The sequence below is a fragment of the Symphodus melops genome (assembly GCF_947650265.1).
Source record: "Symphodus melops genome assembly, chromosome: 20".
Classification (NCBI taxonomy): Eukaryota; Metazoa; Chordata; class Actinopteri; order Labriformes; family Labridae; genus Symphodus; species Symphodus melops.
In genome coordinates, this window is record NC_136710.1 from 3,058,321 (window position 1) to 3,085,705 (window position 27,385).

Genomic DNA, 27,385 nt, shown 5'->3' on the forward strand with positions numbered 1-27,385 from the left:
AGACATGAACACACACACACACACACACACAGACGGTCAGGACAGCTCGTGCAGGAGTTTGTGTGATCACTGTGACGTTTCAATGTGTGATGTCATTAACCTCCCTGTCAGTGTGTGTGTGTGTGTGTTTAGGTTTTATTCCTAAATCAGCAGCTGCTCTCGTTGGTGTGTGTGCGCGCTCTCATTGTCACTCAAACAGGTTTTTCTAGTTCTATTTATAGCCTCAAGGAAGTAAGCCTGCTCTTGCTAACACACACACACACACACACGCACACACTCACACACACTCACACTCTGCTCCTCTCAGGTTTGAGTCATGTGACGTCGGGGGAAGAGCTTATTTGCAACTGTGGTGCCTTTATCTCCAGGATGTATGTTTTGTCAGGGTTGCCAGGTTTGCTTCCTGTAAGTAACTTTCGTCACGTTCGTCTGTGTGGTCGCCTATAAATGTTGGAAGTTGCAGGTTCGGTTGATTTTAAAATGTTTATAGAGCTTTGGTTTACAGTAAACACAAGAAACACAAGAAACAGGACAAAGAAAGATGGAGACTTTAAATCCAAGAAGACTTGGTCGCTTGTCTCAAATTAAAAACAAAAAAACTTGTTTAAAAAAAAAAAACAACTAAACATTTAACCAAAGAATAAAGTCTCAAAATCTAAGTACAAAGTGAAAATATAAAATACAAGAAGATCTCAGAAGTGATATACAGGGATCGGACGAGTTATCTACAAGATCTGGCAACGCTGGTTTGTGTGTGTGAGAGAAACACACACACACACACAGAGGGGGCGTGTCCTTCCTAACACCTGAAAGGGGGAGTGTCTACCTGACAAGGTGAGCTTGAGAGGGAGGAAGTCGGCTCGCATTGTTTGAGGAATTGCCGGCTTGAAAAGAGAGAGAGAGAGAGAGCTGAAGTTTGGGTGAGAGAGAGAGAGAGAGGAGCAGAAAACTGGAAGAAGCTTTTTGGGTTGAACTCCCGAACAAAGTGGAGTTCAGATCCTTTTTGAAGAAGAGGAAGAAGATGAGTGGAGAGGGCTGTAAATAGCAGTGTGGGGAGGAGCTGAGAGAGAGAGAGAGAGAGACTTCCTCCTTCACCTCATACCTGTGAAAGTCACCTGAACGTCCACATCGCTTGGATCGCCAGCCTGCCGATGCTGGGGTTGTGTCGGCCCAGCGGGTGCTGCATGGCACCCCTGTTTTTCCGCTGTCAGGGAGGCGGCCAGGGTGACGACGACCAGCTCAGCCACGAGGACCAACTGGAGTCCAGCAGTCGCTTTGAGAAGTTACGACAGAGTCGCCTGGTGGACGAGGTCAGTGCGAGACGGACTGAGGGGAAAGTTGGGGATTTGTGTTGGTGATTAAACCCCGGTGGGGGGGTCAAAGGTCGTGTCTGCTGCAGCGAGACAGCTGCTTGGTTCTCGGGCGGGGACAGATCCAGCAGAAGGTGCGATGTGGGTTTGTGAAGGTTTAAATGGGATTTGGTTGGCAAATGTTTGTGTTTACACTCAAACTGTGTGGTCCTATCATTTCCTCACAGCGCTAACAAAACGCTGCTATTCAATGAAAATCAAGTAGAAGCTGATCAAAGGGAACCACATGCCCTGTAACTAGAGAGAGAGAGAGAGGGAGAGAGAGGGGGGGCAATCAGTCCAATTGCACAGATGAACTTCACAGCTCTTTAAAATGAAAGAGTCCTGGAGCAGCTGGCACGTCAGGTTTTTAAGCAAATACGACTCAAACAATGTGAAGTCAACAACGATTAAACAGAATATTCTTCCGTGTCGCCCGTCGTTGATTTTGAAATCTTGTTTTTCCCAGCGATGGAAATCATTTGCGTTAGAGGCGACGTTCCCAAAGTTGACCTTTGGGAGTTGAAGGGTCTGTTTGACCCTTACCGACGTCACTAATTGTGCTGTTGTTTTATTTGACTAAATGAATAAAACCTGTCCGTGAAAAGGAAGAACTAAAGAGCTGTTAGCAAGTTTAGCAAACAGCGAAGTTGAAGCTTTTAATTTCAAACGCTGAAATAACAGCTCAGTTTGTTTCCTGCGTACGCCACTTTTTTCGTTTTGCTAACGTGACGTTTTTTCGTTCCCTCTCACTCACAGCAGATGACCACGAGTCCTCCTGCGAACGACTCCAGCCGCACGTACACGTCTTAGCATTTTACAGGTGTGCTGTAGCGGGTCTAGCACACACACGCACACACACACACACACACACACACACACACACACACACACACACACACGCACATGTATCCAATAAAACCTGCGATATTAAACCTGTTATTTTATGGTGAATCCCGACAAGAGGGTGAATCTGTTTGGCAGCCTAGAGGGACTTTTCATCTCCCTGTTCAATCTTTGCTCGGATTGGTTAATAAACTCTCTGATGATACCTGACGGCCTTCACTTCGCCGTGGCGTTAGCGGCTACGCGTCCAGCTGCTCGTCTCCAGGAAAAACAATTCAAGTCCGTCGTGTTTACAAAGCGTGACAGCTGAAGATCGCTCGCTCCCCGCAGGACAGAAATCGAGTTCTCGTTTGTCAGAGGAGAGAAAAAAAACAACAACCCAGGGTTGAATCAGGTTGTGTGTGTGTGTGTGTGTGTGTTTGTGTGTTGCGCTCCCACACGCTCCGTTTTGGCTGCGTGTTGCATTTCGCAGACGAGTAAGTAATGTGTGGTAATTAGCTCCTGTGTGTGCAGATCTACTCGGCGCCTCTTCAATTTGTGCGTCTGTTTGTGTGCAAATGAGGCCGACTGGGGCTGATTGTTGGGATGTAATTAGCGCGCTCTGCTCTAATGAATCCGCTGATCTGTCTGACGGCGGCGCTCGGCAGGAGCGGGCGGAAGAGACGGGAGGAGGGCGGGGCTGCAGGTCGACCACGAGCTGCTGCTAAACGTGACCTTTGCATTTTGCTACAAGTCTTCATCATCTTCATCGTCGTCGTGGTCGCATCAAATCCTTGGATTTCATCGAGTCTTTTTCAATTCAATCATTCGGCCTCCAGATGTCCTCGGGGAGTCGTTCTTAAACGCCGGCGTGCGACTTGTATGTAAAGTTTGATTGAAACGTCCTGAGTTGGCTTCATCACTTCGCCCTGTATCAGCGGTATTGTTTCCGTCATTATCGGCTTTCGTCAAACGTCCGATCAGCGGCGTGACCGACACAGATCAGTCTGATTGGCGGGGACGGGTGTGTTGCATCTGGGCGTTATCTCTCAGAAGAGACCTTTACTCCTTCCTGTTTCTGCTCTCCCTTTGTCACTCATTTGTTTTTCTTCTCTCTTTTTAAGTCGACTTTCCAGCCTCGCCTTTTTCTTCCATTATTTTGACCTTTGACCTTCCCGTTCTTCTTCCTCGCCGTCTCGGCTCTTTCTTCCTTTTTTCTGCCTCCGCCTAAAGATGCTTTCCTCCATCCGTCCTTCCTCTCCAACAGTGTGACATTTTGAGATTTAAACCTGCTCCTTTGGGGGAGGAAAACACATTCACTCCAGAGAAAGGTGCCATTACTCGGAGAGATATCTGATGGAAGCGCACGCACACACAACGACAAGCACACACACACACACAACGACACACACACACACACACACAACGACACACACACACACACCCGGATGGGAGCTGAGAAATGAGACGGCTGTGGAGCGATGAATTAGATTTATCTCGGGGTCGGGTTCCACTCGCCGTGTTCCAGACGAAGAGCGATGGATGAGTTACAGTGAGACGTGGACGGGGAGAGAAGGAGACACGATAACAGAAATAAAGCAGCTCAAATGAAGTCGATAGAAAGTCGGGCGGTCCCTCGTAGCATCCGACCGATGCGGGATTTTTGCCGCCGATACCGATGACAGAAAGACGGGAAAAAAATCTGATGCCGACGTCCACAAGTCGAAGCAAAACTAGAAAGTCAGCGATCTCTCTCTCTCTCTCTCTCTCTCTCTCTCTCTCTCTCTCTCTTTTTTCTCTCTCTCTTTTATTCTCTCTCTCTCTTTTCTCTCTCTCTTTTTTCTCTCTCTCTCTCTTCTCTCTTTTTTATTCTCTCTCTCTCTCTCTCTTTTTCTTTCTCTCTCTCTCTCTCTCTCTTATGTGGGCAGGTATGAAAGAGTAGCAGTGTAAAGAGGACCCTCCCCTTTTTAATATAAAAATTCTGATTTAAAAAAAAAAAAAAAGTTGTTGTGAAGAATTAGAAAAATTAATCACATATGTAATCATGTTTGTTGTTTTATTTATTTATTTATTTATTTTTCAAATGTACAAACAGAAACTGTCATCCAGCTCACTTTCCAAATCACGACATGAACTTTTCATAGGCAAAAAAAACAAAAAAACAAGCCTCTGCATTAGCTGAAACAGAGGAGTGCAACAAGTTTAAAGCAGAGATCATGTTTTACTTTCACTGGCCAATCAGCATCCTCGATTAGCAGCCTCCAGTGTTTAATATCCAGAGTAAATCAATAATCATCACTCACATGTAAATGTGACTCAGGATTTGATTTGCTTGGTTTACAGAAGGGTTTGAAAGTTGACGTTAATGTTTGACTTGTTCAAACTGTGTCATCGCGCTTCACACACACACACACACACACACACACACACACACACACACACAGTCACAGTTTACCTTTGGCCACACTGTGGAGAAGCAGACAGGTTGTGCAAGCTGTTTAGTCACAGGTGACGTCGGAGAACATCGCAGAGCGAGCTGACACGTTTATGAGCTGGCGTGTTGGCGTTTGTCCTCGAGGCTCTTTATGACGGAGCGGCGCGTCGAAGCACTTTTACAAAAGTCTCTACGACACGCCTCCAATCAGATCTGGACGTTCAACTCAAAGCAAAGTTTTTGGGGGTTTTTTATGGGTTAGTTTTTGTTTCAGTTTAGCGTCTCCTGTTTAACCTGTAACACCTGTAGCAGACGACGTTCTTTGTGGTTCATGTTTGAGTCCGCTGCTGCTTTTCGACTGATGTAGAATTTTTGGGGCCGATACCGATGTTGTTAAAAAATCTGATATCGAATGATCGGCTGATATCGTTCTTTGATCTGTGTTCGATCTGTGGAGATAGATGAATTTAGACATATACACACACTGAATCCCTCCATTGTTGTTAAAAGATTTACATGCTGGCACGTGTGTCTCAGCTGCCGTGACGCCTCCTGCAGGAATGTCGACAATTATGTGATGAACGTGCAGGTATGAAGCGAGCGTGATCCGACTGTTAAGATTGCATCAGCGTGTGTGTGTGTGTGTGTGTGTGTGTGTGTGTGTGTGTTCGATAGTGCCTGGTATCCTCCTGTTTGGAGAAATGAGGATCTCCATGGCGACTTCTGATGTCCTATCTCGAATTGATTACCCATGGTGCATTCTGTCCCTCTCAGGGCATGTTCTCATAAATAGAGGGGGGGGGGGGGGAACAGAAACGATTGCACGATAAGGAGACACACGGGCGACGATGAAACGAGACAAAAAAGCCGCCACAATAGAATCAGCGGGGAGTTTCTTCTCTGCAGATCCATCCAAATCCAATCGTGCATTCACGCCACGTTTAATAATCATTTTCATGCAGACACGGATGGCTGCACCTCCTACCTGCTCCTATAATCGCAGCAGTACAGGACATTACCTCCGGTGCTTTTTCTGCATTAACTTTCCCATCGACGCTGCATACTGATGCTCAGGCAGACGCAGCTTCCTCCTTTTTGTATTCAACAGATAAGTGAGGGGGCTATTTTGGGATACGTGTGTGGAGGGGAGGGGGGTAAAAAAAAAGAACTAGCACAGCCTTTGGGTGAAAATCAACTTTTCTCTGCTCTTTATTTTGTGACTCTGATGCCATAAAAATAACAGCAACAAGCTGTCACTGTGTTGTGATGTCTGCGCCCCCCTTTTTTCTTTATCCTCCCCGTCTCTCTCTCCGCAGAAAAGTGTGAAGGAGGGAATCCTGTTAAAGCAGACCAGCTCTTTCCAGAGATGGAAGAGGAGATACTTCAAACTGAGAGGGAGGACTCTGTACTACGCCAAAGACTGCAAGGTGCAAGGAATGCGGTGAAATGTCCCTTTTACACTCCCAGAGTCCTCCGAGACCGAGACATTTAGGGATCAATTCCGAGTCAATACCGAGGCCAAGGCAGGGCGAGACGGCGTCCAAACCAAGACCATACGCACCAATGAAAAATCATCCTCTTGTGTTAAGGTTAATTGTGTTAATTTAGTTTAATATTATAAAAAAGGAGGTGACGATTCTATTTTATTGAACTTTGTACTTATTGCACATTTAGATTTTATTAGTGTAAATATTATTTATCTTATTTCAGCTCATTTTATTTCATATTTTTACCTTATTTTATTTTGCACCGTGGGGAGGGGGGAAACGTAATTTCGATTTCACTGTATATCTGATATATTTTGGAAGTGACAATAAGGTTAACCTTGAACCTTGAGTTATGGCCGTCAGGACTTTTCCTTTAAGAGTTTTCTTAACGTACCAAAAGTACGATTCGCACCATTTTTCTCCAGTGACCAGGAAGAGCAGAAAATTCGTCCAATGACGTCGCTAGACCGGGCAAACATTTGAGTTATTTAGTTTTGCTGTTTTTGACAAACAGCTCAGGGGGGGAAAAGTAGATCACAGTATGCGGGTTATGGTAACTGACGTTTGGGACGTTTCTCTTTCTTCCTCACAGTCTCTGATCTTTGATGAAGTGGATTTATCCGACGCCAGCGTGGCGGAGACCAGCACCAAGAACATAAACAACAGCTTCACGGTGAGCAGCAACATTTATCTCAAATTGTTAAAAAAATAAATAAATAAAATGTGGGGAAACATTTTTGGTGTCGCCAACAATGGCGGCCGCCATATTGGGAAAATGCTAACTCAAGCTAACTTTCGACCAACCTAGAAACAGACAGAGTTTGGGTGAAGTTTTGAGCGTATTGGAAAACAGCTACAATACTCCATCGAATCCAGGAGGAGGAGTTTAAAAAGCAACCGCCCGCTACCGCGTGAACCCGTAAAGAAATGTCGTTTTTGAAGCATTTCTGCTGTAGAAATGGCCGTTTAAATTGGCTAATTCTTTGGTTGTTGGAGCTAGCTAGTTTTTTGGCCTCTTGGTTTAATCCCGCGAGTAAAGCACAAAGTCGACAGGTTGGTTTGTAGAAGAGAGAGTCTCACAGGTTTGAAAGGGATATTTACCTTTTAAAGGTTTTTTGGATTTTCTCACATTTTTCCGTCTGTTTCCTCGTTCCCTCAGGTGATCACTCCTTTCCGCAAGCTAATGCTGTGTGCCGAGAGCAGGAAGGAGATGGAGGACTGGATCGGCGCCCTCAAATCCGTCCAAAAATGGGAAACCTACGAGGTTGGTGTCTTCATATCCTGTCATTTATTTATCCTTCCGGCCGACACCAGGAGATCAGAAATGTGCCAGAATCACGGAGCTATCGGAGCTTGTCATGGACGTGTAATCTGTTTTAATGAGAACAGGCTTTGCACCTCAACGCTTAATTCTTCTCCCATCTGTTCTTTTCTCTACCTACACCGTCTTCCCGAGGAAACCCTCTCCACTTTCCCTCCTTCATCCCGTCGTCATGCTCTCGCTTCTCTCTTATCTGCTTTTCATTTGAGCTGTTTGCCAGCAGATTGATGTCTCTCATAAAGTCAGACCCTCCGCTTTAATAAGCTATAAAGAGAGCCGAAGACCGTGAGCTGCTCCCCCCCCCCCCCCCCCCCCGCTGAGATTCAATTCTCTCCGGTTTTTAATAAACCTCACCTTTTTAGAGCAATGCATTTAGACCTTTTCATTTATGCCATTGTCTCCGCCTGCTTAGGCCCTGATGATTTCTTCTTCCTTGTTATTTCCAGTCCTGCAAGTTTATAAGGGAGCAGTTCAAACTGTGAAAGCATCGCCGTGTCTCTCTCTCTCTCTGTTGAATTTGAAGGGTTAAATGAAAATGTTGTGAAAGGAGGAAGGAATGACAGATAGGAGGAAGTTCGCAAACGGTGCAGATTATAAACAGAAGAAGTTGAACTTGTGTGGCTGAAAGGCAGATTTTGGAAATCAGATTTAAAACAGTGAAAGTTAAAGAAAACCATCAAATCAAATCAAATCCACACGGAGGGAAACGTACAGAAGCCGAATGGTGCGATCTTAGTTGGCGGTCTGAGCCGTCATCAGGAACGCCGCCCTTGAAAAGTTTCGGTATTCCGAGTTAAACTCCAGCACAGCTGCTCCGTGACGCTGAAGCTGCCTCCTCACGCTGCACGGCGTCCCACCCCCCCCCCCCCCCCCCCTCGGGCTAGCTAGTTTCCAGGTTCTTCTTTGCTCTGACCTTTGTGTTTCCACGCTTTAAGGCCAAACCTGTTTCACATGCAGCACTGATGTCGCTCCTTATCTCCCCCCCCCCCCCCCCCCTGCAGGCCAGCCAGTTCAACATGGAGCACTTCTCCGGTATGCACAACTGGTACGCCTGCTCGCACGCCAGACCGACCTTCTGCAACGTCTGCAGGGAGGCTCTACCGGGGGTCACGTCCCACGGCCTGTCCTGTGAAGGTACGCGGCGGCGGCGGCGACATTTGACCAGTTTTATTCCATCCTGTAAACGGACGTCTTGCGCTCGCATTGTGTATCTGACACGTTGTCTCCTCGTCTGCAGTCTGTAAGTTCAAGGCTCACAAACGCTGCGCCGTTCGCTCCACCAACACCTGCAAGTGGACCACGCTGGCCTCCATAGGAAATGACATCATCGAGGACGAGGAAGGGGTGAGTGATCGGGGTCGGGTCTGAAACATGTCACGTAGAAATCCCTCGTGACGGATTCATGTCGGCTCTTTTTTTTCATGTATTGTCACGATACAAATATTGATGGATTGATCCCCAGTGGAGAGGCGGGGCTACAGTTAATCACGCGCAACATGCAAACGCCACACAGAGAGCCTTCTGTCAGACTGGGAATCAAACCAGGAACCTTTTGTTGCTGCACCAGCGTGTCGCCCAGACTTCTCATGAATCACACAGAAAAGCAAAGTGAGGCGAATGTTTGTGTCTCACGTTTCCTCCGTGTCTTCCCTCCAGGTGTTCATGCCTCACCAGTGGCTGGAGGGCAACCTGCCGGTCAGCGCCAAGTGTGTGGTGTGTGACAAGAACTGCGGCAGCGTGCGGCGGCTGCAGGACTGGCGCTGCCTCTGGTGCAAAGCCATCGTAAGTGTGTGTTTTTTTTTTTTAATTCAGAATATCGCTGACACCTTCGAGTTGTTTCCAGCTGTCGCTCCTGCCAAAGACACGTCAAGTCAAACGTCGTGACGTCATCGTAGCAGAAGTGACATCTGGGCTGAGAGAGAGAGAGACGGCGCCGGCCTCCGCGGTCAGCCGTCCAAGTTAATTACGATCCTGGCGAGGGGATGAAAACACGACTTCCAATAAAGCTGTCTAAATGCAAAGCAGCTTTTCAGGACGAGACAAGGAAGTGTTGGGATCCCGCCGTCGAAAAAAAACTAAAGAGGCAACATCGGCCCGAGAAAAGTGTGAGAAATGAAAAGTTTTCCACGCACTCAAGAAACATCTCGAGTCTGCGTGGAAAACGGAGCGGTTGGTGAATGTTTTTCTTCGACGTGAAGCCACCTGAAACATTTGTGAAGGAGTCATAGGACGAGCGTGGACGAGGGAGCAGAGACCCCCGAGGGGGAGGAGGAGGAGGAGGAGGAAGAGGAGAGCAGCTTTTAAATGAGAAATTTCACAGTGCTGAGACTGACCTAATTTCCGACCACCTCGAGCAAGATGACTTCTCATACATTTTCCTGAGCGCCGGACGTTAAAACACCGAGTTTGTCCTGAAAAAAAAAAGACGGAAGGAAAACTAAGAGTCGTACGTTAAAGCAGTTTCCTGTGCACACTCCAGAAATCTTCCTGATCTGATCGTTCACACAGCGAGAGGCGAGACCGAGCGCTAACCTCCGACCTTGGGGGGGGGGGAAAAAAAAAAAAAAAGAAGCCAAATGTGGAAGTGTAAAGTGGTGCAGTTCATCGAGTGTCCACTAGAGGCTGGCTCCAAGAAGTCTTCGTAAAAGCTGTTTTTTTTGTTACAGCCTGGTAGGAAAAAACCAAACAAAAGTGTGTGATTAGTGTAATATGGAGGCGACACAGAGAACAGCTGTAAAGGATGTGAACTCACAGATGTTCAGCTCTGCAGCTTTGAGTGCAAACGAAGCCGGCTGCTATTTGTAAAGGTTTAGCTCTGACATTTGCTGCGTTTCAGAGGGATGTAATGACCTTTTCTGCTTCCACTGAAATATAGAATTGCTATGGAGACCGCTGACCCTGTTTGTGTGTGTGTGTGTGTGTGTGTGTGTGTGTGTGTGTGTGTGTGTGTGTGTGTGTGTGTGTGTGTGTGTCCCAGGTCCATAACAGCTGTAAAGAACAAATGGGAAAGGTGTGTCCCCTGGGTCAATGTCGAGTGTCCATCATCCCTCCCACTGCACTTAACAGCATCGACTCAGATGGTGAGACGCCACACGCACACACACACACACACACACACACACACACACACACACACAGGGCTCAGGGTGGCTTCAAGAATGTCACCTTTCATCTTCAGCCGTGTCTTTGCTTTTTGCTCAGACGGTGTGAGACGGAGACACGTTAAACATCACGCTTCACACTATCAAACATGTGTCGCTTGTTTTGCTTGCATGGAGTGCACGCCGTCCTGTCTCCCAGTCTATTTTATCAATGAATATATATATATATATATATATATATATATATATATATATATATATATGTGTGTGTGTTTAAAGATGTTCTGCACGCTGGTGCAGCCGTGTGTCGATGAGCTTCCTGGTTTGCCTCTCGGCGTGGAGTTTGCATGTTCTCCACATGCATGCGTGGCTTCTCTCCGGAAAGAAAACACAGCAGATGATTTCAAAAGCTTTAAATGATGAGTTGATTCTCAGTCGAGTCTTTTTCTTTGAAGGTTTATCTCAGCTTGAGCCAGTTCTCCTCTCTTCTCTGATCCCGACCCTTTTCTTCTCCCTGCGTCTTCATAACCTGCCGACTCTTTTCTCACCCTCCTCTTCAGGCTTCTGGAAAGCCACGTCGGCGTCGTGCTCCAGTCCGCTGCTCGTCCTCTGCAACTCCAAAAGTGGAGACAACCAGGGCGTGAAGTTCCTCCGCAAGTTCAAGCAGCTCCTCAACCCGGCTCAAGTCTTTGACCTGATGAACGGAGGGCCGGAGCTCGGGTACTTCAGCTTGGACTTCTTAAATACACAACATTGAACTATGTCCCGCCTCTGACAGGGCAAAGAGCCAATCACAGTTTGGGATTTCTGGGGGGGAAATACTGAAATGCTGCTAATCCTGCCAATTGGTGCTCATTCTCCTCCTCTTTCTCTCCTCTTCCTCCTCCCCTTTCTCTCCTCTTCCTCCTCCTCCTCTTTCTGTCCTCCTCCTCCTCTTCCTCCTCCTCCTCTTTCTGTCCTCCTCCTCCTCTTCCTCATCCTCCTCTTTCTCTCCTCCTCTTCCTCATCCTCCTCCTATTTCTATCCTCTTCCTCCTCCTCCTCTTTCTGTCCTCCTCCTCCCCTTCCTCCTCCTCCTCTTTCTCTCCTCTTCCTCCTCCTCCTTTCTCTCCTCCTCCTCCTCCTCCTCCTCCTCCTCCTCTTCCTCCTCCTCCTTTTCCTCATCCTCCTTTCTCTCCTCCTCCTCCTCGCTCTCAGCCTCCGCCTCTTCCAGAAGTTTGTGACGTTTCGTATCCTGGTGTGCGGAGGAGACGGCAGCGTGGGCTGGGTGCTCTCAGAGCTCGACAAACTCAACCTTCATAAACAGGTGAGCTGGAGGAGGAGGAGGATGAAGATGAAGATGATGAAGTTAATGATGATATAATAGCAACAAGGAGGACAAATTCAGCCGACGCTAATTATCTGAGCTGACTTATTTAATGGATTTAATCCAAACGAGTTCATTTCAAATCAATTAACATGGCTTTTATTTTCACTTCAGATCTAATGTTGAAAAAAAACAAGTCAAATCAGTTTGAATGATCCCGGCTGATGTCGACGTTACATTTCCAAAGTGTAAAATATCTGTATGTTAAAGATGTTCAGTTTATCTGACACATCAGACTCCAAGTGATAAAAGATGTTTTTCACGCATGTAGAAAACTGAATGTGTCTGGTGTTGTTGGAGGACGAGGATCAGCTGGTACGCAGACGACGCACTGATGTGTGTTTGATTGTCGAGCGTTCGTTTTTCCTCTCCCCGCAGTGCCAGCTCGGCGTGCTGCCTTTGGGCACGGGCAACGATCTGGCTCGCGTCCTCGGCTGGGGAGGCCTCTGTGACGATGACGCTCAGCTGCTGCAGATCCTGGAAAAACTGGAGAGAGCCACCACCAAGATGCTGGACCGGTAAGACGGAGGGATTATAATCACAGGAGGGGACAGATAGAGACATCACAGATTAGCACAGTTTAGCTTCGGAGGCGTTGCTAGGCAGATTCAGTTCCATAGAGCTAGCTAGTTTCTGGTCTTTACGCTATGCTAGGCTAAGCTAACCAGCTAGTGACTTTAACTTCATATTTTTTTACTATATTCCTGAAAACTTTATATCCTCTAAGAGATTATCCAACATGTTCGTCCCCAGTTTGAACTTTTTGCAGATGTTTGTAGATCCGTTCTTATCGGGGGAACAATCACAGATCGAACACGATCTCCCGTCCTCGAACCTCGATCTGATCATCTGACGGTGAATTTTGTTTTCTGACGCTGTGCGTGTGCAGGTGGAGCGTGATGACTTACGAGCTTCCCACCAGCGCTAAACGCACGCCGACGGTGAAAGAAGACGACAGCCTCGACTCTCCTCTGCAGGTAAACGACTCGGCGGGAGCTTTCGAGGGGGAAACACCTGCCTGTCGACAGATGGCTTCCATAAATCAGGCCCCTCAACAGCGGACCAAACACACTCGAGAGAATCTCAGGGAAAAGAAAAAAAAAACATCCTCTAAGGATGATTCAATCTGGCAGCTGGAAGCCGAAACAATCGTAAACCACGGGGAGTGGTGCAGAATGAACAGTCAAAACTCGACTCGGTCATATTTACAAAAGGAGAGGACGTATTTCCCCACTTTTAAGACTTTAAGGCTCTTTGTGAGCCGTTTAAATCTCCCGTGAGGAGTTTTGATCGTGTTGTGAAGCCGACTGAGATGAAATCTGACGCCTCTTTATGAGCGACGAAAAGCAAACAGAAGCATCTGCAAGGATATTTCTAATTTCTCTATCGTCGTTTTTTTTTTAATGCTTCTAAGTTCTGTCAGGCGAAGAAGATTAACTGCATGCTGCCGGAGCAGCCTTTGTTTAGAGACGACTGTTTAAAGAGAGCACGATCTGATTTACTCCATGAAATACTCAGCGCACACGCGTGTACGTATGTACCGGATCAGACGTAGCGCTTTGTCCACAGGACACGAGAAAAAACGCCAAGTTCCCCCCAAAGGACACAAAAAGTGAAAAACTTCTCTCTCTTTTTGAACTCGTGCATTTTAAGTTGAAATGAAAACAGCAGGATATTTGTGTTTGAGGCCGTTTGTTTGCGTAACGCTCAGTCAATAAGTACATAGAAGAAGTGCTGTTGACACTCTTTTCTAAAAGACTCATCGTCCTCCTGGTCATGCTTTTTTTTTTTTTTAAATTTTAAGACTAATAGTTAAGAAGTTTTACAAGTTTAGTTGTTGGATGAACAGAAGTAAACACACATTGTTTTATTTTAGCCTTCACGGCTTAGCTGTAGTCTCCGGCCAGTTTAAAGTCAGCAACCTAAAATGCATCATTAAAAAACATTAAAATAGAATAAATGATATTATATTTGTAATAACAGGAGGACTTGGCAAAAGGGAGAGAGGCGTACAGACGAGCACAGCACAGAACAAAGGTATCAAAGCAGCGCAGGAGAGACGTGAACAATCACAGAGGCCACATTTAAAGTTCATAGAGCAACATGGAGGCAGGCAGCATTGTGTTAATACATGAACCGGACAGAGACGGAAACAATCTGAGGACACAGACAGAAGCACGAGACGGAGACGTCGTTTGGCTTTCTGCACTTTGATGTAAAGACAGAAGTCAGACTCTCTCTCTCTCTCTCTCTCTCTCTCTCTCTCTCTCTCTCTCTCTCTCTCTCTCTCTCTCTCTCTCTCTCTCTCTCTCTCTCTCTCTCTCTCTCTCAGGTCCACATCACTCAGTATGCAGACTCCGTGGCCTCCCACCTCGCCAAGATCCTCGACTCGGACAAACACAGTGATGTCATTTCCTCTGCCAAGTACGTCGTCCACGTTTACGTCTTTTAAAAGAGAGAAGAAGAAAAAAAAGAGAGAGGTCAGACTAGAAGAAGTGAGGCGAGAGAGAGAGAGAGATATAAAGGGGCGAGTGAGTGCTTGGTCAATGAGTATTGATCTCTCTCTCTCTGTTTTTTTTTTTTTTTTACTTTCGGCTCACCCCTAAAGACACACACACACACACACACACACACACACACACAGTGAGGGGACATTAAGTGCAGCAGACAGATGAATCAGTATTTAGTGCTCCTCATTACATAAGTACATTAGTCGTCTCCCTTTGGGAAGAGTGGGACGGCTTTCTTCTGTGTGTGTGTGTGTGTGTGTGTGTGTGTGTGTGTGTGTGTGTGTGTGTGTGTGTGTGTGTGTGTGTGTGTGTGTGTACAGGAACAAGAGGACACGAAAGTCTCTCTGCCTGTTTTTAAAGCTCAAGGTCAAAGGTCACCGCTCCTCTCTCTTTTCTCCTTCTTCCTCTGGAGTACGCATGGACGTTTTAACTTTACTAATGGAAAACAAGCGACGCTCAAAACGTGTTCACCTGCTAATCCAGGTTCCCCCCCCTCAGGTTCCTGTGTGGGACGGTGAATGATTTTGTGGCGGAGGTGGGGAAGGCGTACGAGAGAGCCACGGAGAACAAGGAGGAGGCCGACGCCATGGCCAAGAAGGTAAAGGCCTTTTATTTTCTGTGTGTGTGTGTGTGTGTTATGTAAGAGCTTGTGTAACTGTTGGTAGAGTGTGTGTGTGTGTGTGTGTGTGTGTTCAGAGTCATCACTCCCTCTGGTACTTCTCTTTAAACAGATGAAGATGAGTACTGAAGAGGTGTTGCATGGAGTACTTCCATTAAACTTTTACTTCGCTGTGTTCAGGGGAAACGTTCAGTAAAAGTGAAACATGATTTTTTTATTTTATTTCTGTTTTTGGAGCTAACGACCTCGTGGTTACAGTTTGTTGCTTGTTGTTTCCAATTGTTTGTCCATAACAATCCTTATTAAGTATTTCCGATTATTTTTCCTGCTGCAGGAGAGCCATTGTCACGATGTCGAGCTTCCTTTTCAAATCACGTTTTATCACGTGAGACTCTCTGAGATCTCGCGCCGGTGAAATCGTGACAAGAAACGGCTCGTTTTTCTGCATTCGAGGAATATCGTGCTAAAACCGTCTGAGGTCTGGACGTTAAATAATGGAGCCGTGTGCGGCCAGCTGTAATTGTCGACTGGTTTCCAGCAGGTTTTAGACTTTTTAATGGGGAAGTGGTGAAACTGGATGTCAAGGACTGAAACTCGGTCATTACAGCTGCCGTCGTTTACAAGTGAAGAATCTCATGCTGGGAAAGTGTCGTTTTCCAAATGTGTTTTCATAAAACGGTTTGAGTGAGACATCCCCAATCAGAGAGAAAATCTTTCCAGTCCTGAGCTTTCGCCCAACCCTTCACTGTCAGAGCGCTTCACACTGCTTCTCTGTGTTTTTCCACATCGTATCATGTCGTCCTGTCGCCTGGGGGGGAAATTCTCCTATTACTTCCACAAATAAAAGATCTCTGTGCTCTGCGGGGATGTCATGAGCCTGAGCTCCGAGTGGATTTATAAACCCGTCTTCCTGTCTGTGTTTCAGTGCGCGCTGCTGAACGAGAAGCTGGATTCGCTCGTCAAGGCCTTAAGTGAGGAAGCGGAGGCTCAGGTGAGAACAGAATCATGGCATCGTGTGTTCAGACTGAAGAGAGAGAACAAACAACGACATGTTTAAAAAAAAATAAAAAATCACCCAAAAATGAGACTAAGGCGAGGCAAGTTTATTTATATAGCGCTGTTCAAACACAGACATTCAAACAGAGCTTCAGGAAAGAATGCAACAGAAATTTAAAAAAATAATAAATACAAGATAAATAAAAAAACAGGGCAAAGATAGATCATTAAAAGACAGAAGAATGTAAAAATACATTTTTATTTATAAAGGTATTTATATGGACGTGTAGTTTACAGGTGACAGACAGAAGCAAAAACAGCAAAGTCAGAGAATCTCCGACAAGGTTTGAGTTTCATCAGACGTCCTCCGTTAAGTTCAGTGATGACGAGTTGGATGTGAAAAGGAGACGATCACTTCATCCTCCGAAAGTCTTGTTTACTCTGAGAGGATGAAAGTCTTCCTCCTCGCTTGCATCAGCACAGTTCTTAAATCCCCCCTGACTCATCCTGATCCTTTACCAGGGGAGCAGAGAGAGCTGCTGTTTTTTATTTTTTCAAAGATCTTCTATTTCTCTCTCCAGCAGCTGAAAGACAAAAACACTGCCTACTGTCGCTATTTTTTTTTTTCTTCTTCCCCGGCTCTCTTTGGAGTCTTTTATTCACCGATTGATCTCGGTGCTTTTAAAAGAAATAACATCTGAATAAATGCACCGACTGCTGCATTCAAGGCGAGAGGCAGTGAAGTGTATCTTCATATCAATAACTCCTCGTATTTGATGCCTGAAAAGAACAAAATCCGTCTTTTTAAAATGAATCACTGCCTCCCAGAAATGTCCCAGCACTTAGTATTAACAGTAAATATTTTTGAATGAGGATACGCTTTCGGGTTTATTGATAATGTCTTCAGGCTCCGCTCATGAATAAAAACAAATCTCAGAGGGGAATAAAAAAAAGGACTCAACGCCGGAGTGGATTCTTCTGATCCTCGTCTTTCACCGCCACATTCAGGTGGTGCCAGCAGGGTCGTTGCCCAGCCAGGAGAGTGGCGGCTCAAGCCCCGGGGAAAGTGGCGGCGAGTCGGGTTCAGAGGGCAAAACGTACCGGTCCAAAGAGCAGCTGATGCTCCGAGCCAACAGCCTGAAAAAAGCCCTGAGGCAGATCATCGAACAGGCCGAGAAAGGTACGGCCGAGAGCGCTCCAATCACATCCAGAGATGTCCCAGTCTTTTCTTTCCTGTCTTTTGTTTTGTCTTTTTTTTGTCTTGACGCGCCGCCTGTCGTCATTTCAGTGGTGGACGAGCAGAATCGACACACGCAGGTCCAGAGGATGTCGTCGTCCTCCTCCTTCAAAAGAGAAAACAGCGAGGAGCTAAAAGACGCTGAGCCACGTAAGGAGTAGTGAAGCACTCATTGGCTCGACCACTTTGTCCAACGTTGAATCTTCCTTTTCTTTAGAATGAAATATTTTGGTGTTTTGGATTGTTTTTGGACATCATCTGAAAAATGGCGCCTCTGTCCAGGTCAAGGCAGCTTAAGTCCCACCTCGCCCATCGTCCTGGAGAAATCCGAGAGCCTGCACACCGTCACCTTCAGCGAGGACTCCGTGTGAGTACATCCTCGTCCAGCTGCCCGACAACTTCCTCTTATTATCGAGTCACCACCTTTAATAAACAATGTCCAATGTCGGGTTTCCAGACACTGTTCAGAGAAGTGCGTGATGAACAACTACTTTGGCATCGGCCTCGACGCCAAAATTTCCCTCGAGTTCAACAACAAGAGAGACGAGCACCCGAAGAAATGCAGGTACGAAGCAGCTCACCCACAGCGGACTAAGAACAATCAGCCTTTAATGATGTCACTGAACAACTCTCTATCTATTCTATCTGTTTCGTGTTTCGTGCGTTGAACTAGCATTCAACACTTCAACACAAAAATCTGTAAAAACACAGACATGGACAGGGTTCTCTGTTACACTGAATCCTTCATAATACTGCACACTTATAACTAGGTCAAGCTAATAAAGGAGTTGAAGTAATTTTTCTGTTTTACTGTTGATCAATAAAATGACGTCAGAAACAAACAGAAGGAAATCGTCTGCATATAAAGACATTTATAAAGATTTCATCCTAATCTATCATTTGTTCCTACATAAAATAAGGTTAACATACCTAGAACATAGAGAAGTTTATATAGTCTTAATATAAATATTCATTCTTAATTAAAGTCAGACACATAGAGAAGTGTATCGTCTGCATACAGAGGAAGTCAGTGAGGTGAACTAAAGGTGACAACTACTAACTTCTGCTTCTTGAGGGAAGTAATAAATGAATCTTTTTAGGCAATAAAAGCAATAAAAAAATCATCTTTTATATAGTCAAAGTTTATTTAAATAAACATTTATTTTCACATTTGTTAACCGTAATGTCTGAAAGCGATCTTTGATGAATAAAGTTTGATTTTGAACTCGTGAACACTGTCACATGATTTCTTCCTCTTCCCGTCTTCTCATGCAGCAGTCGCACCAAAAACATGATGTGGTACGGCGTCCTCGGGACTAAAGAGCTGGTCCAGAAGACGTACAAGAACCTGGAGCAGCGAGTTCAGCTGGAGGTCAGACACACACACACACACACACACACACACACACACACACACACACACACACTTCTCTTAAAGAAGGAGAAATATTCTGAGAGAAGCAGAAAGTTACGAGCTGTTTGTCTCTTACATTCTGAGTTTTCCGTCTTTCTCGCTCTTCAGTGTGACGGCGTTCCCATGTCTCTGCCGAGTCTGCAGGGCTTGGCTGTGCTCAACATCCCGAGCTACGCAGGCGGGATCAACTTCTGGGGAGGCACCAAGGAGGATAATGTGAGTGCTAGTTTAGTCTAAGAGTTTATTTTTGTGTTGACAGATCTGACGGGTTAAAGTTCCTATTTTTGTCTCCTGTTTGTGACGTTCAGAACTTCGGCGCTCCGTCTTTCGACGATAAGAAGTTGGAGGTGGTGGCGGTGTTCGGCAGCATGCAGATGGCCATGTCGAGAGTCATCAACCTGCAGCACCACCGCATTGCACAGGTAGCAAAGCTCCCTGCGTCTAATCCATCCTGCATCCTTTCAAATCATTATTTAACAGTGAAATGTTTCATTATCATGTTACTGTAAACAGGAAATGTCAATTTCAAACAGGAAGTCTAATCTGACAGCTGCTGTTTTTTTTGCGTCTCAGTGCCGGCAGGTGAAGATCACCATCCTGGGGGAGGAGGGGGTCCCCGTGCAGGTGGACGGAGAGGCCTGGATCCAACCGCCCGGCATCGTCAAGATCGTCCACAAGAACCGAGCACAGATGCTCACCAGAGACAGAGTAATGTCACACTATAGTGTCGAAAGAAGAAACACGTCAAAATCAAGATTCAAAGTGATCTTATAGGCAGCGAAACATCCCGTTAAAAACAGACTGAAACTCTCTCTGCTCTTGTTGATATTTTCTATCTCAGGATTTTTTAAAATCAGATTCAGTGTTTGTCCTCTCGTCACGCTGTTCAAACCGTGGAGAGCTCGCTCTCTCTCTCTCTCTCTCTCTCTCTCTCTCTCTCTCTCTCTCTCTCTCTCTCTCTCTCTCTACACTTTGGGCAGTTAGTTTCCATGGTTTCTCTCCTTAAGTACTGCACAGAGAGCAGAGTGTTGGCTGACTGCTTTCATCCCCCTGAATGCAGCTTTTATTCAGTCAAACGCTAACATTTTTCAGATAAGTGTAATCTCCGCTGGATGCCGGGTTAACACTGAACTATCAACAAGTTTATTTACTAAACACCTCCGGCTTTCCCTTTTTTCTCCTCCTGTATGTTTAATGATGTCACTGAACAACTCTCTATCTAGTCACAAAGCTTCACAAAGCTGATCGAATAAAACCACTCTATTTTTTTTTTTTGAAAATTATTTGATTTGTTCACATTTTTGTGCGAGCAGGCCTTCGAGAGCACTCTGAAGTCGTGGGAGGACAAGAGGAAGATTGACAGCTACCGCGCCGACAGGCCCCGCCTCAACTCCCAGCAGTCCATGGAGTACCTGACGGAGGAGGAGTGCGCTCAGGTGCAGCAGCTGGGACTGGTGGCCGACACGCTCATCAACAAGTGAGAGGCACTTCAAGTTTTCGAAGTCGTCACAGTTTCAGCTCTTATTAAATACAAAGTATTATAAAATAAAGTATTAAATATTTTATGTATTCTGATTCTTTTTTTAGAGTCAAATAAACACCAAATCAGGATGTGCTCTTTTTTACAAGTAAACCTCATAAGTAGAGAAAGAAAGTGTAAACTAAACTAAATATTCTATTATTAAATTATATTAAATAAATAATAATTTTAAAATAATTAATAATAATGTTATTAATATATTATTAATAAATAATAATAATAATTAATAATAATACTAAATGAATACATTAATATTCTATTATTAAATTATATTAAATAATTAATAATAATAATATTAATATATTATTAATAATTAATAATAATATTCAATGAGTAGACTAATATTCATTCATTTACGTGTGTGCGTGCCCACAAACTTTCTTTCCTTCCAGCTCATCAAAATAATTCAAGCTCTTTTCAGTCTCTGACTCCTTCCCTCGTCCTCTCTCTCTAGGATCCGTGAGGCCGCCAAGACCCACAAGCTGGTGGAGCAGGAGCTGGCTCACGCCGTCAACGCCACCGCCCTGGTGCTCACCGAGGCCAAACTGTCCAGCCCCGAGGTGAGACTCTGAGGGGGGGGGGACAGACGGACGCACATATGGCTCATTTGATTTTAGAAAAACAAGGAGCGCAGCGAAGACATTTAGAGAGACACACTCTGGTCTTTTATTTTCATCGTTTACATCGGGAGAACCCGAAACACAAAGAACTGGTGCTGGTTCTAGACCTTAGTGGAAAAAGAGAGGGCTTTAAAACAGGGGTGAAAACATCTGTGCGCCTCCTGATGAAGTTCTGATTTTGTGTTTTCAGTGCCTGAGTCGCAGCACGGCGGTGGAAATCGTCAACAGCAGTAAAGTTCTGCAGGCTGAGACCAAGATGCTGCTGGATGGAAAACTACTGGTACTGGTTTCATCCTGGTCCTCGTCTCTTCTCTCTCTCACTGCCTGTCTCTGCTGCAGCCGTCTCACATTTCACTTTGTTTTATCACCTTTGTTCAGTTTTTGTTTGCTTTGGGTTTACTTACCCCGAGCGCTTTACCTTTTTCTATCTCACAAAAGACCTTCGTGCAGAAGAGCAAACGCACACAAACGGCCGCGAGGGCTAACGCGACGCAAAGAACAATACTGACGACTTTACAAACTTCACCTTCTGTTCTTATCTCCTCTGCTTTTATCTTCCACATTAAAAAAGGTTTACATCCCCCTTCAGACTAATCAGGCATAGCTGATTCAATCTGACGTCCTCTGGAGGACATAGTGTGAGGAACTTCAGGTCGAGATTTGTCTTCCCTGAACGTCAGTCAGAAAAGAGAAGATTAGACAGCGACAAACGAAGCAGCAAACGCCACGTGTTAGCATAAAATGCTAACGACATCACAGGTTTAACAGATGTTGAGTGATTACAAATCTGTGAATTGACATGATGAACACCCGAGTATCAAAATGTACATCAGCTTCAGATGATACATAAACACAGCAGATGTTAAGACACACTTTGAGCATCAAGCCTTCAATGAAACAAGTACTTCATACTCTGTCTCTGATGGTAGTAAAGTGACTCCATCTTGCCCGTCCTCCACAGTCGGAGTGTCCCGAGGAAGAGGAGCTGCGCTCGACTCTGAACAGCCTCAGCACCGAACTGCACAAGCTGGACGACATCCACTGGATCTGTCCGCTGATGCAGTGCTCCGAGGAGGTTAGGAGGAACGTTTGACTGAGTTTGCATTGAGTTGAGTGTTTTCCATGTCTCCACTGATCTTTGTCCTCGGCTTCAGGACTCAGTTCGGGGCAGCAGTAAGAGCAGCAGCGGCAGCAGCAGCATGAAGCTCAAGATCATTCCCAAGGCGAAGAAGGAGAGGGAGAAGCTCCACAAGCAGAAGTCCAACAGCTCTCTCTCAGGTACGAGTTCAGAACGGCGCATCAGATCAAAGCTTCAGTTTGCATACAGAAGTCTGGTTTCTATGCTTGATGGAGCACAATACAGTTCTGATTCTTCCATTTTTCCAGCTGCTGAAACTCCCCCATGTGTTGTGTAATCAGACCTCAGAGCCAAAGTATGCAGACCATATAAGCCCCCTTTGTTCAGGCCGGGTTCACACACTTATTCATGGATGGCTAACAGCTCCATAGAGTCTGCTGTGAAAAACTCCACATCCTGTCCAGCAGTGATACCTTCAAGCGAAGTGTGCAAGACATCTCAGTATCCGGTGTTTCTTGATGCTCTACTGCGTGCTCCCTCCATCTCTAAGGATGTGTTTGTGTGACTTCACAAATCAGATGAACTGCGGCATAACAAGGTTATAAGAACTATTTATGTTCGCTATCAAGCTAGCTAGCTAGCTAGCTAGAAGCTCCACAGCTAGCTAGCTAGCCAGCTAGCGGAACAATCCGTTTGAAACCCTGGGCAAAGTGGGGGCAGGAAACGTTTCCATGGTAGCAGCGAGCTCCACCAATCATATCGCAGTGACACTTCTTTTCCCCTGTTTTTGTTATCGTGAATAAATGTTTGTATTTCTTAAAACGACGTCGATATCAAACAAACTTGTCTCTCAGACAGAAGCATAAAGAATCCTTTAACACTCGTGGTTAGTCGTCTTTGAATGGTTGTGGAATACAATTTCTTACTTTGAAAAACTTTCTTTCTTTCTTACTTTCTTACTTCCAGAACATCCAGCCTGATGTGTTTGTTTGCATTTAAAGGCTGAAAAAAACGTCCAGTCCGGTGCGTTCAAGTCAAATTAAAGGTGACTTTTACTTTTAGAAGAAACTAAAGTTCAGTTCAGGTTTCTCTCAGCTCATTTTTGGGATTGGAATCAACTCGGCATTTATTGAAAATGTGCCCATTTCTACCCACGTCTCTGCACATGATCTTGGAACATCTCTTAGAGGAAACTTATCTTTATGTCTGTCATCTAAAACTGGATCCCTGCCATTGTGACTTAAATGGCAGCCAGCCGTTTTAATAAATCAGACCCGAGGGTCTTTGAAGGTCTCGTTGTCCCGGAGAAGAATTGCTTGAAAAATGTAACTGCACCTCCTGTAATGAAAGCAGTCTGAGCTCAGGTGTTCTTTCAAATCCATTCATTTCGAGATAATACTTTTTTGGACCTTGAGAGAGATCATAAACCGATTTTTTCTTCTGTTTTTCCTGCAGGTAATTGGGAAATCAAAGGTGTGGCTGCTGAAGCAGATTCTCCGGGCATCTGAAGTCGTGAATGAGGTGCTTTTATTTCTGCCCCTTGTTACTTTGACAATCAGGGGCGAGGAGCTCCTCCGCTCTGATCGTGAAACCAGGTGACCAGTCAGAAGCGTGAGGAAGACACGAGGAATCATCTTCCCAACTTTTACTCCATTCCCTCCATTTTTTCCCCTCCGTTTCCCCTGAGAGGATGAAGGCGTTGTTCCTTCAGTTTATTTTTAAGAGGTACTTTGAAAGGGGCCTGGCTTTGCGTCACCATTGGGTGTTCTGCTTTTGGTTGTTTACCTGCTTGGGTAAGGATGTTGTCGTGACCAGCAGCAAATCAAATTAAGGAAGGAATGGAAGGAAAAGTTCTTGCAAATTTTTTTTTGTTCAGTTTTTTTTTTTTTTTTTTCGACGAAGAAATGTGTTTACGTGGTGCTCTCTTTTGCATGTTGAGTGCAGCCGTCTTATTTTCTATCTATCATAAGTTGTTACAAACGTTCAATTCTCGTCTCTACTTTAAATCCTTTTATTCTTAACTTTCAGCCTTTTGGACGTGGATTTTTCTCAAGACTTTCGAAGAGTATTTATTTGTTGTTGCTACTGCCATGAGAACTCAAAAACGGCAACAAATCAAGAAAAATGAACAAACTGTAACATCTCAACCTTATCATCTACTAAACTGGGAAACATCTTAAATGTTGCAAAAAATATACTGAGGAATGTACCTGTGTGGACTTGTATTATTGACCTGTGAATAATGATAATGTTAAAAGGACACGTCATCTAAGATTTCACAAAGGTTCTATTGTTGTGGTTCTTAAATAGGATGTCGTCTGACTTGTGCTTTCTGAGGCTATGCAGCCACACTGCAAAAATAACGTTGTTTACGACGAGTCATTTCATCTGGATATGAGCCTTATAAAATCTTCTTTGAGTGGAGGATATCAAGAGCGGTACAAACTCTGTTGTCATGGAAGTCTTAAATTATGCTGGTGTCAACAAATGAATCCTTTTCTCTTCTTTGGAGTCCCATTTGGTGGTACAGTACCAGACGAAATGACTCAACCAGTCAGATGTTTTTGCAGTGCAAGGTGAAGGTGTTTACAGGAGGAGGAAGCATCAAGGACGCTTTAATCAAACAATACTCAGTATATTACTCCTACTTTGCCATACTGCTGATTGTAGATTTAACATAGGAATAAGAGTTAGTGGATCTTTAATTTTGCCTTGTCTGTGGTTAAAAGCTATTATTATATTAATATTATTGCAAAAAAATATATATATATATTTTTCGTATATCTTATTTTTAAATGCAGATCTGCTTTGCTGCTTCCCCCTTTGACAAACTCCTTGGCCACTGTGCATATAATCGAAGCCAATAAATGCTGTTCTGTGTGTCTCTGCATGCAAACTTAGCCCTACTGCGCCTCACAGTGAGGGAGGAAGTTGCCTCAAGGAAAGTGAATTTTAGCTAATTTCTCCAACCAGCAGCATTTGCAGTTTTTAAATCCGTCCTTGCTGCTTTCCACACCAGCTGTTCGGGGTTGTGACTCTTAGATGTCTGTTAAATGCTTAATTTTGTGTCCAAACTTTAAGAGAATGTAATTGATTCAAACCCCGATTATCAAGCAGCTTATAACAAACAAAAAAAAAAAAAAAAAAAAAAGACTACAAAAGGCAAAAGCTCGTATGAGAACTCGTCTTGAATTCAGGTGCTGCTTTGAGGAATTGTCTAAAATTAATAGCAACTTCTACCCTGTTTTTACTTAGAGGTTTTATGAAAGAAATGAAGGGACATTTTGGGAAATTCTCTAATATGCTGGGGTACCAGGAGATAGATGATATTGATGATTCTTGAATCTCCAATCAATCAAATAAAAAAAAAAGGTTTGGAAAAATTCCAAATCCCAATTAAAATTAAGATATGAGTGGCCGAAAATGTTCATGCTTTCATTTTTAGCTTTAAAAACAAGGTAACCACCCAGTTTCTACGCGTAACCATAGCGTATAATTTTATTTATTTAAAAGATGTTCTACAAATACGGCACATTGAAACGTTGTAAATATCCATCTTCAACCATTTTAATATTTCAGAATGTTTTTTCGGCCTACGTTTTGTGAGGTTGTCATGATTTGGCATCTAACAAAGTATCAACGTTAGCTGAACATTAGCTAAACGTTAGCTAAACACTGAAAGATTCAAAAATATTTTTTATTTACAGTACTAAATAAATATATAGAGTAAAAAGGATAAATCTTTAAAATACAAGGCTCTCTTTCCGATGCGCTAGTGATTAGTCATGAGCCAATGTTAGCTTAACAAGCTAGCAGGCTGGAGATGTTATTGGACTAACTTTTTAATGACGGCACAGAGATGATTTTAAAAAAGGACAGCAAGGAAAGTAAATTTCTCAAAATGTCAGCTTTGTAACTTTAAGTAACAGGATGTAATTAAAAAAGTAAAGTTTCCTTGGTACAATGAAACCTCAGTCAACGCTAGCTGAAAATACAGGTCAGCGGACTGTAACGTTAGCATTGACTGTTGTTTAATCAATCGAACTTTATCTTTAGCGTTACATCATGTAAAAAGGATGTTAACTTATAAAATATCATTTCTGTGATTTCTTCCATTTCATGTTTCAACGCTAGATTCTTATCTCTTTTTCAGGTATCGATATCTTTCTTAAACTAACCTTTGTTTATGCTCATTTACTGTGAGGCGTCGTAGATGTTCAGCTATGGTAGGATTGTGCTACTGTATCCATAGTGTGCCAGTTTTACGCTCTACACCTTAGAGGCTTTAGTGGTGTTGTGCCAAGTTTGTACTGAGTTCAGTGGGGTTATGAGACATACAACGAGCGTGTGTGTGAGAGTGCGTTAGCTTCAGATGCGAATGTTGTTGTATGTCGTACATTTCAAAGTTTACTGTATCTTGCCTTGCACTTTACAAAAACGCAACTTAATGGGGAAAAAAGACATTTGTGTGCATGTGTGCGCGTGTGTTTAAAGATTTTTGAGTGTTTTTTTTAACTTAATTTGATGATAAAAACATTTTATTTATGATAAATGTATAAGGACAAATGTGTGTTGATAAAAAGTAATATATCTAACCAAACATAAATGAATGATAAATATGTAGAGATGTATACACACATTATTACATTAGTGGTTGTACGATGACTCCCACAGCAGCTTGAGATTTCCCATTTAACGCCAATGTTATTAATGTGATTACATGTTATTCCACTGCCACAGCAATGTCATCTAAGTGTCTTTCCAATAGGTATTAAGACATTATTTGAAAAAGAAAATGCAGATATGAAACTATTCCAACTTTAAGCCAAAGTCAATGGGATTATCCAGTGTTACCGCAGACTACTGATGAATTGTTTACACAGAAAAAAAGATGTCATACTCAGCCTGTGTTTAGCCAATATTTGGGTGAACATTAGTGTATCATTTTGAAATTTTAACATCAGTTAAAAAAACGTCTACTTTGTGCTTTACTTGCCATTTGTTGTGCTGAATCCAAACACAGGTGGGTCAAGTTGAGGGACCACATATTGGACATTTTGGAATACAAAAAAAATCCTGTTGCCTGTGTTTAAGAGTCTTTTAAACAAAGACGTCATGGTGTTTTTTTTTGTTTGTTCTTTTACATATCAGAATGTGTCACTTTTTTTTTTTTTTTTTTTTCCAAACACAAAAATGTCATATTTGACTGAAACTATTCCAAGGACTTTTGTGGAACTGAAAAAAAAACAACAACAACACGTGACTCCGCCATGTTTGTGCAACAGTATTCTATTACATTTGTGAACACACCCCTTTGATCTGATCAGCCCACATGTGTACAGGAGACTGTGCACCATGCTGGAAGCCAGACTAGATGTTGCACGACCTTGTACGTTTGGGAGGTGTTTTATCGTGTTATCATGTGCAGTGTGTAACAAAGACAAAGTCAGCGCAAACTCTTGGAAATTAAATGAATTATTGAAGTGTGA

At 44.1% G+C, this 27,385-nt stretch overlaps 1 protein-coding gene across 2 annotated transcripts; it reads left to right on the forward strand.

Annotated features, from left to right (window-relative positions):
* Positions 1-687: 687 nt before the first annotated feature.
* Positions 688-27,385, forward strand: LOC306841951 (diacylglycerol kinase delta). 2 transcript variants are annotated; one of them, XM_079371985.1, is made up of 29 exons: positions 689-1,310; positions 5,925-6,035; positions 6,688-6,768; positions 7,255-7,359; positions 8,418-8,550; positions 8,654-8,760; positions 9,073-9,198; positions 10,394-10,496; positions 11,078-11,237; positions 11,714-11,822; positions 12,261-12,400; positions 12,772-12,859; positions 14,215-14,306; positions 14,891-14,990; positions 15,937-16,002; positions 17,016-17,187; positions 17,296-17,394; positions 17,527-17,611; positions 17,702-17,809; positions 18,520-18,616; positions 18,767-18,874; positions 18,967-19,080; positions 19,232-19,366; positions 19,972-20,135; positions 20,653-20,758; positions 21,009-21,098; positions 21,780-21,893; positions 21,973-22,096; positions 23,352-27,385. In XM_079371985.1, exons 1-29 carry the CDS (start codon positions 1,152-1,154, stop codon positions 23,402-23,404), a joined length of 3,249 nt encoding a protein of 1,082 aa, XP_079228111.1. In that variant the 5' UTR covers positions 689-1,151; the 3' UTR covers positions 23,405-27,385. The 2 variants fall into 2 exon arrangements, with proteins under 2 accessions (XP_079228110.1, XP_079228111.1); XM_079371984.1 differs by having other exon boundaries at positions 688-1,310; positions 18,520-18,874.

What these genes read in the sequence shown, in the direction of transcription:
- LOC306841951 (XM_079371984.1), top strand. Translation starts at nt 1,152, where the DNA reads ATGCTGGGGTTGTGTCGGCCCAGCGGGTGCTGCATGGCACCCCTGTTT. An exon ending in CCACGGCCTGTCCTGTGAAG is followed by an intron (nt 8,551 to 8,653) that starts GTACGCGGCGGC and finishes CCTCGTCTGCAG; the next exon opens with TCTGTAAGTTCAAGGCTCAC. An exon ending in ACCACCAAGATGCTGGACCG is followed by an intron (nt 12,401 to 12,771) that starts GTAAGACGGAGG and finishes GTGCGTGTGCAG; the next exon opens with GTGGAGCGTGATGACTTACG.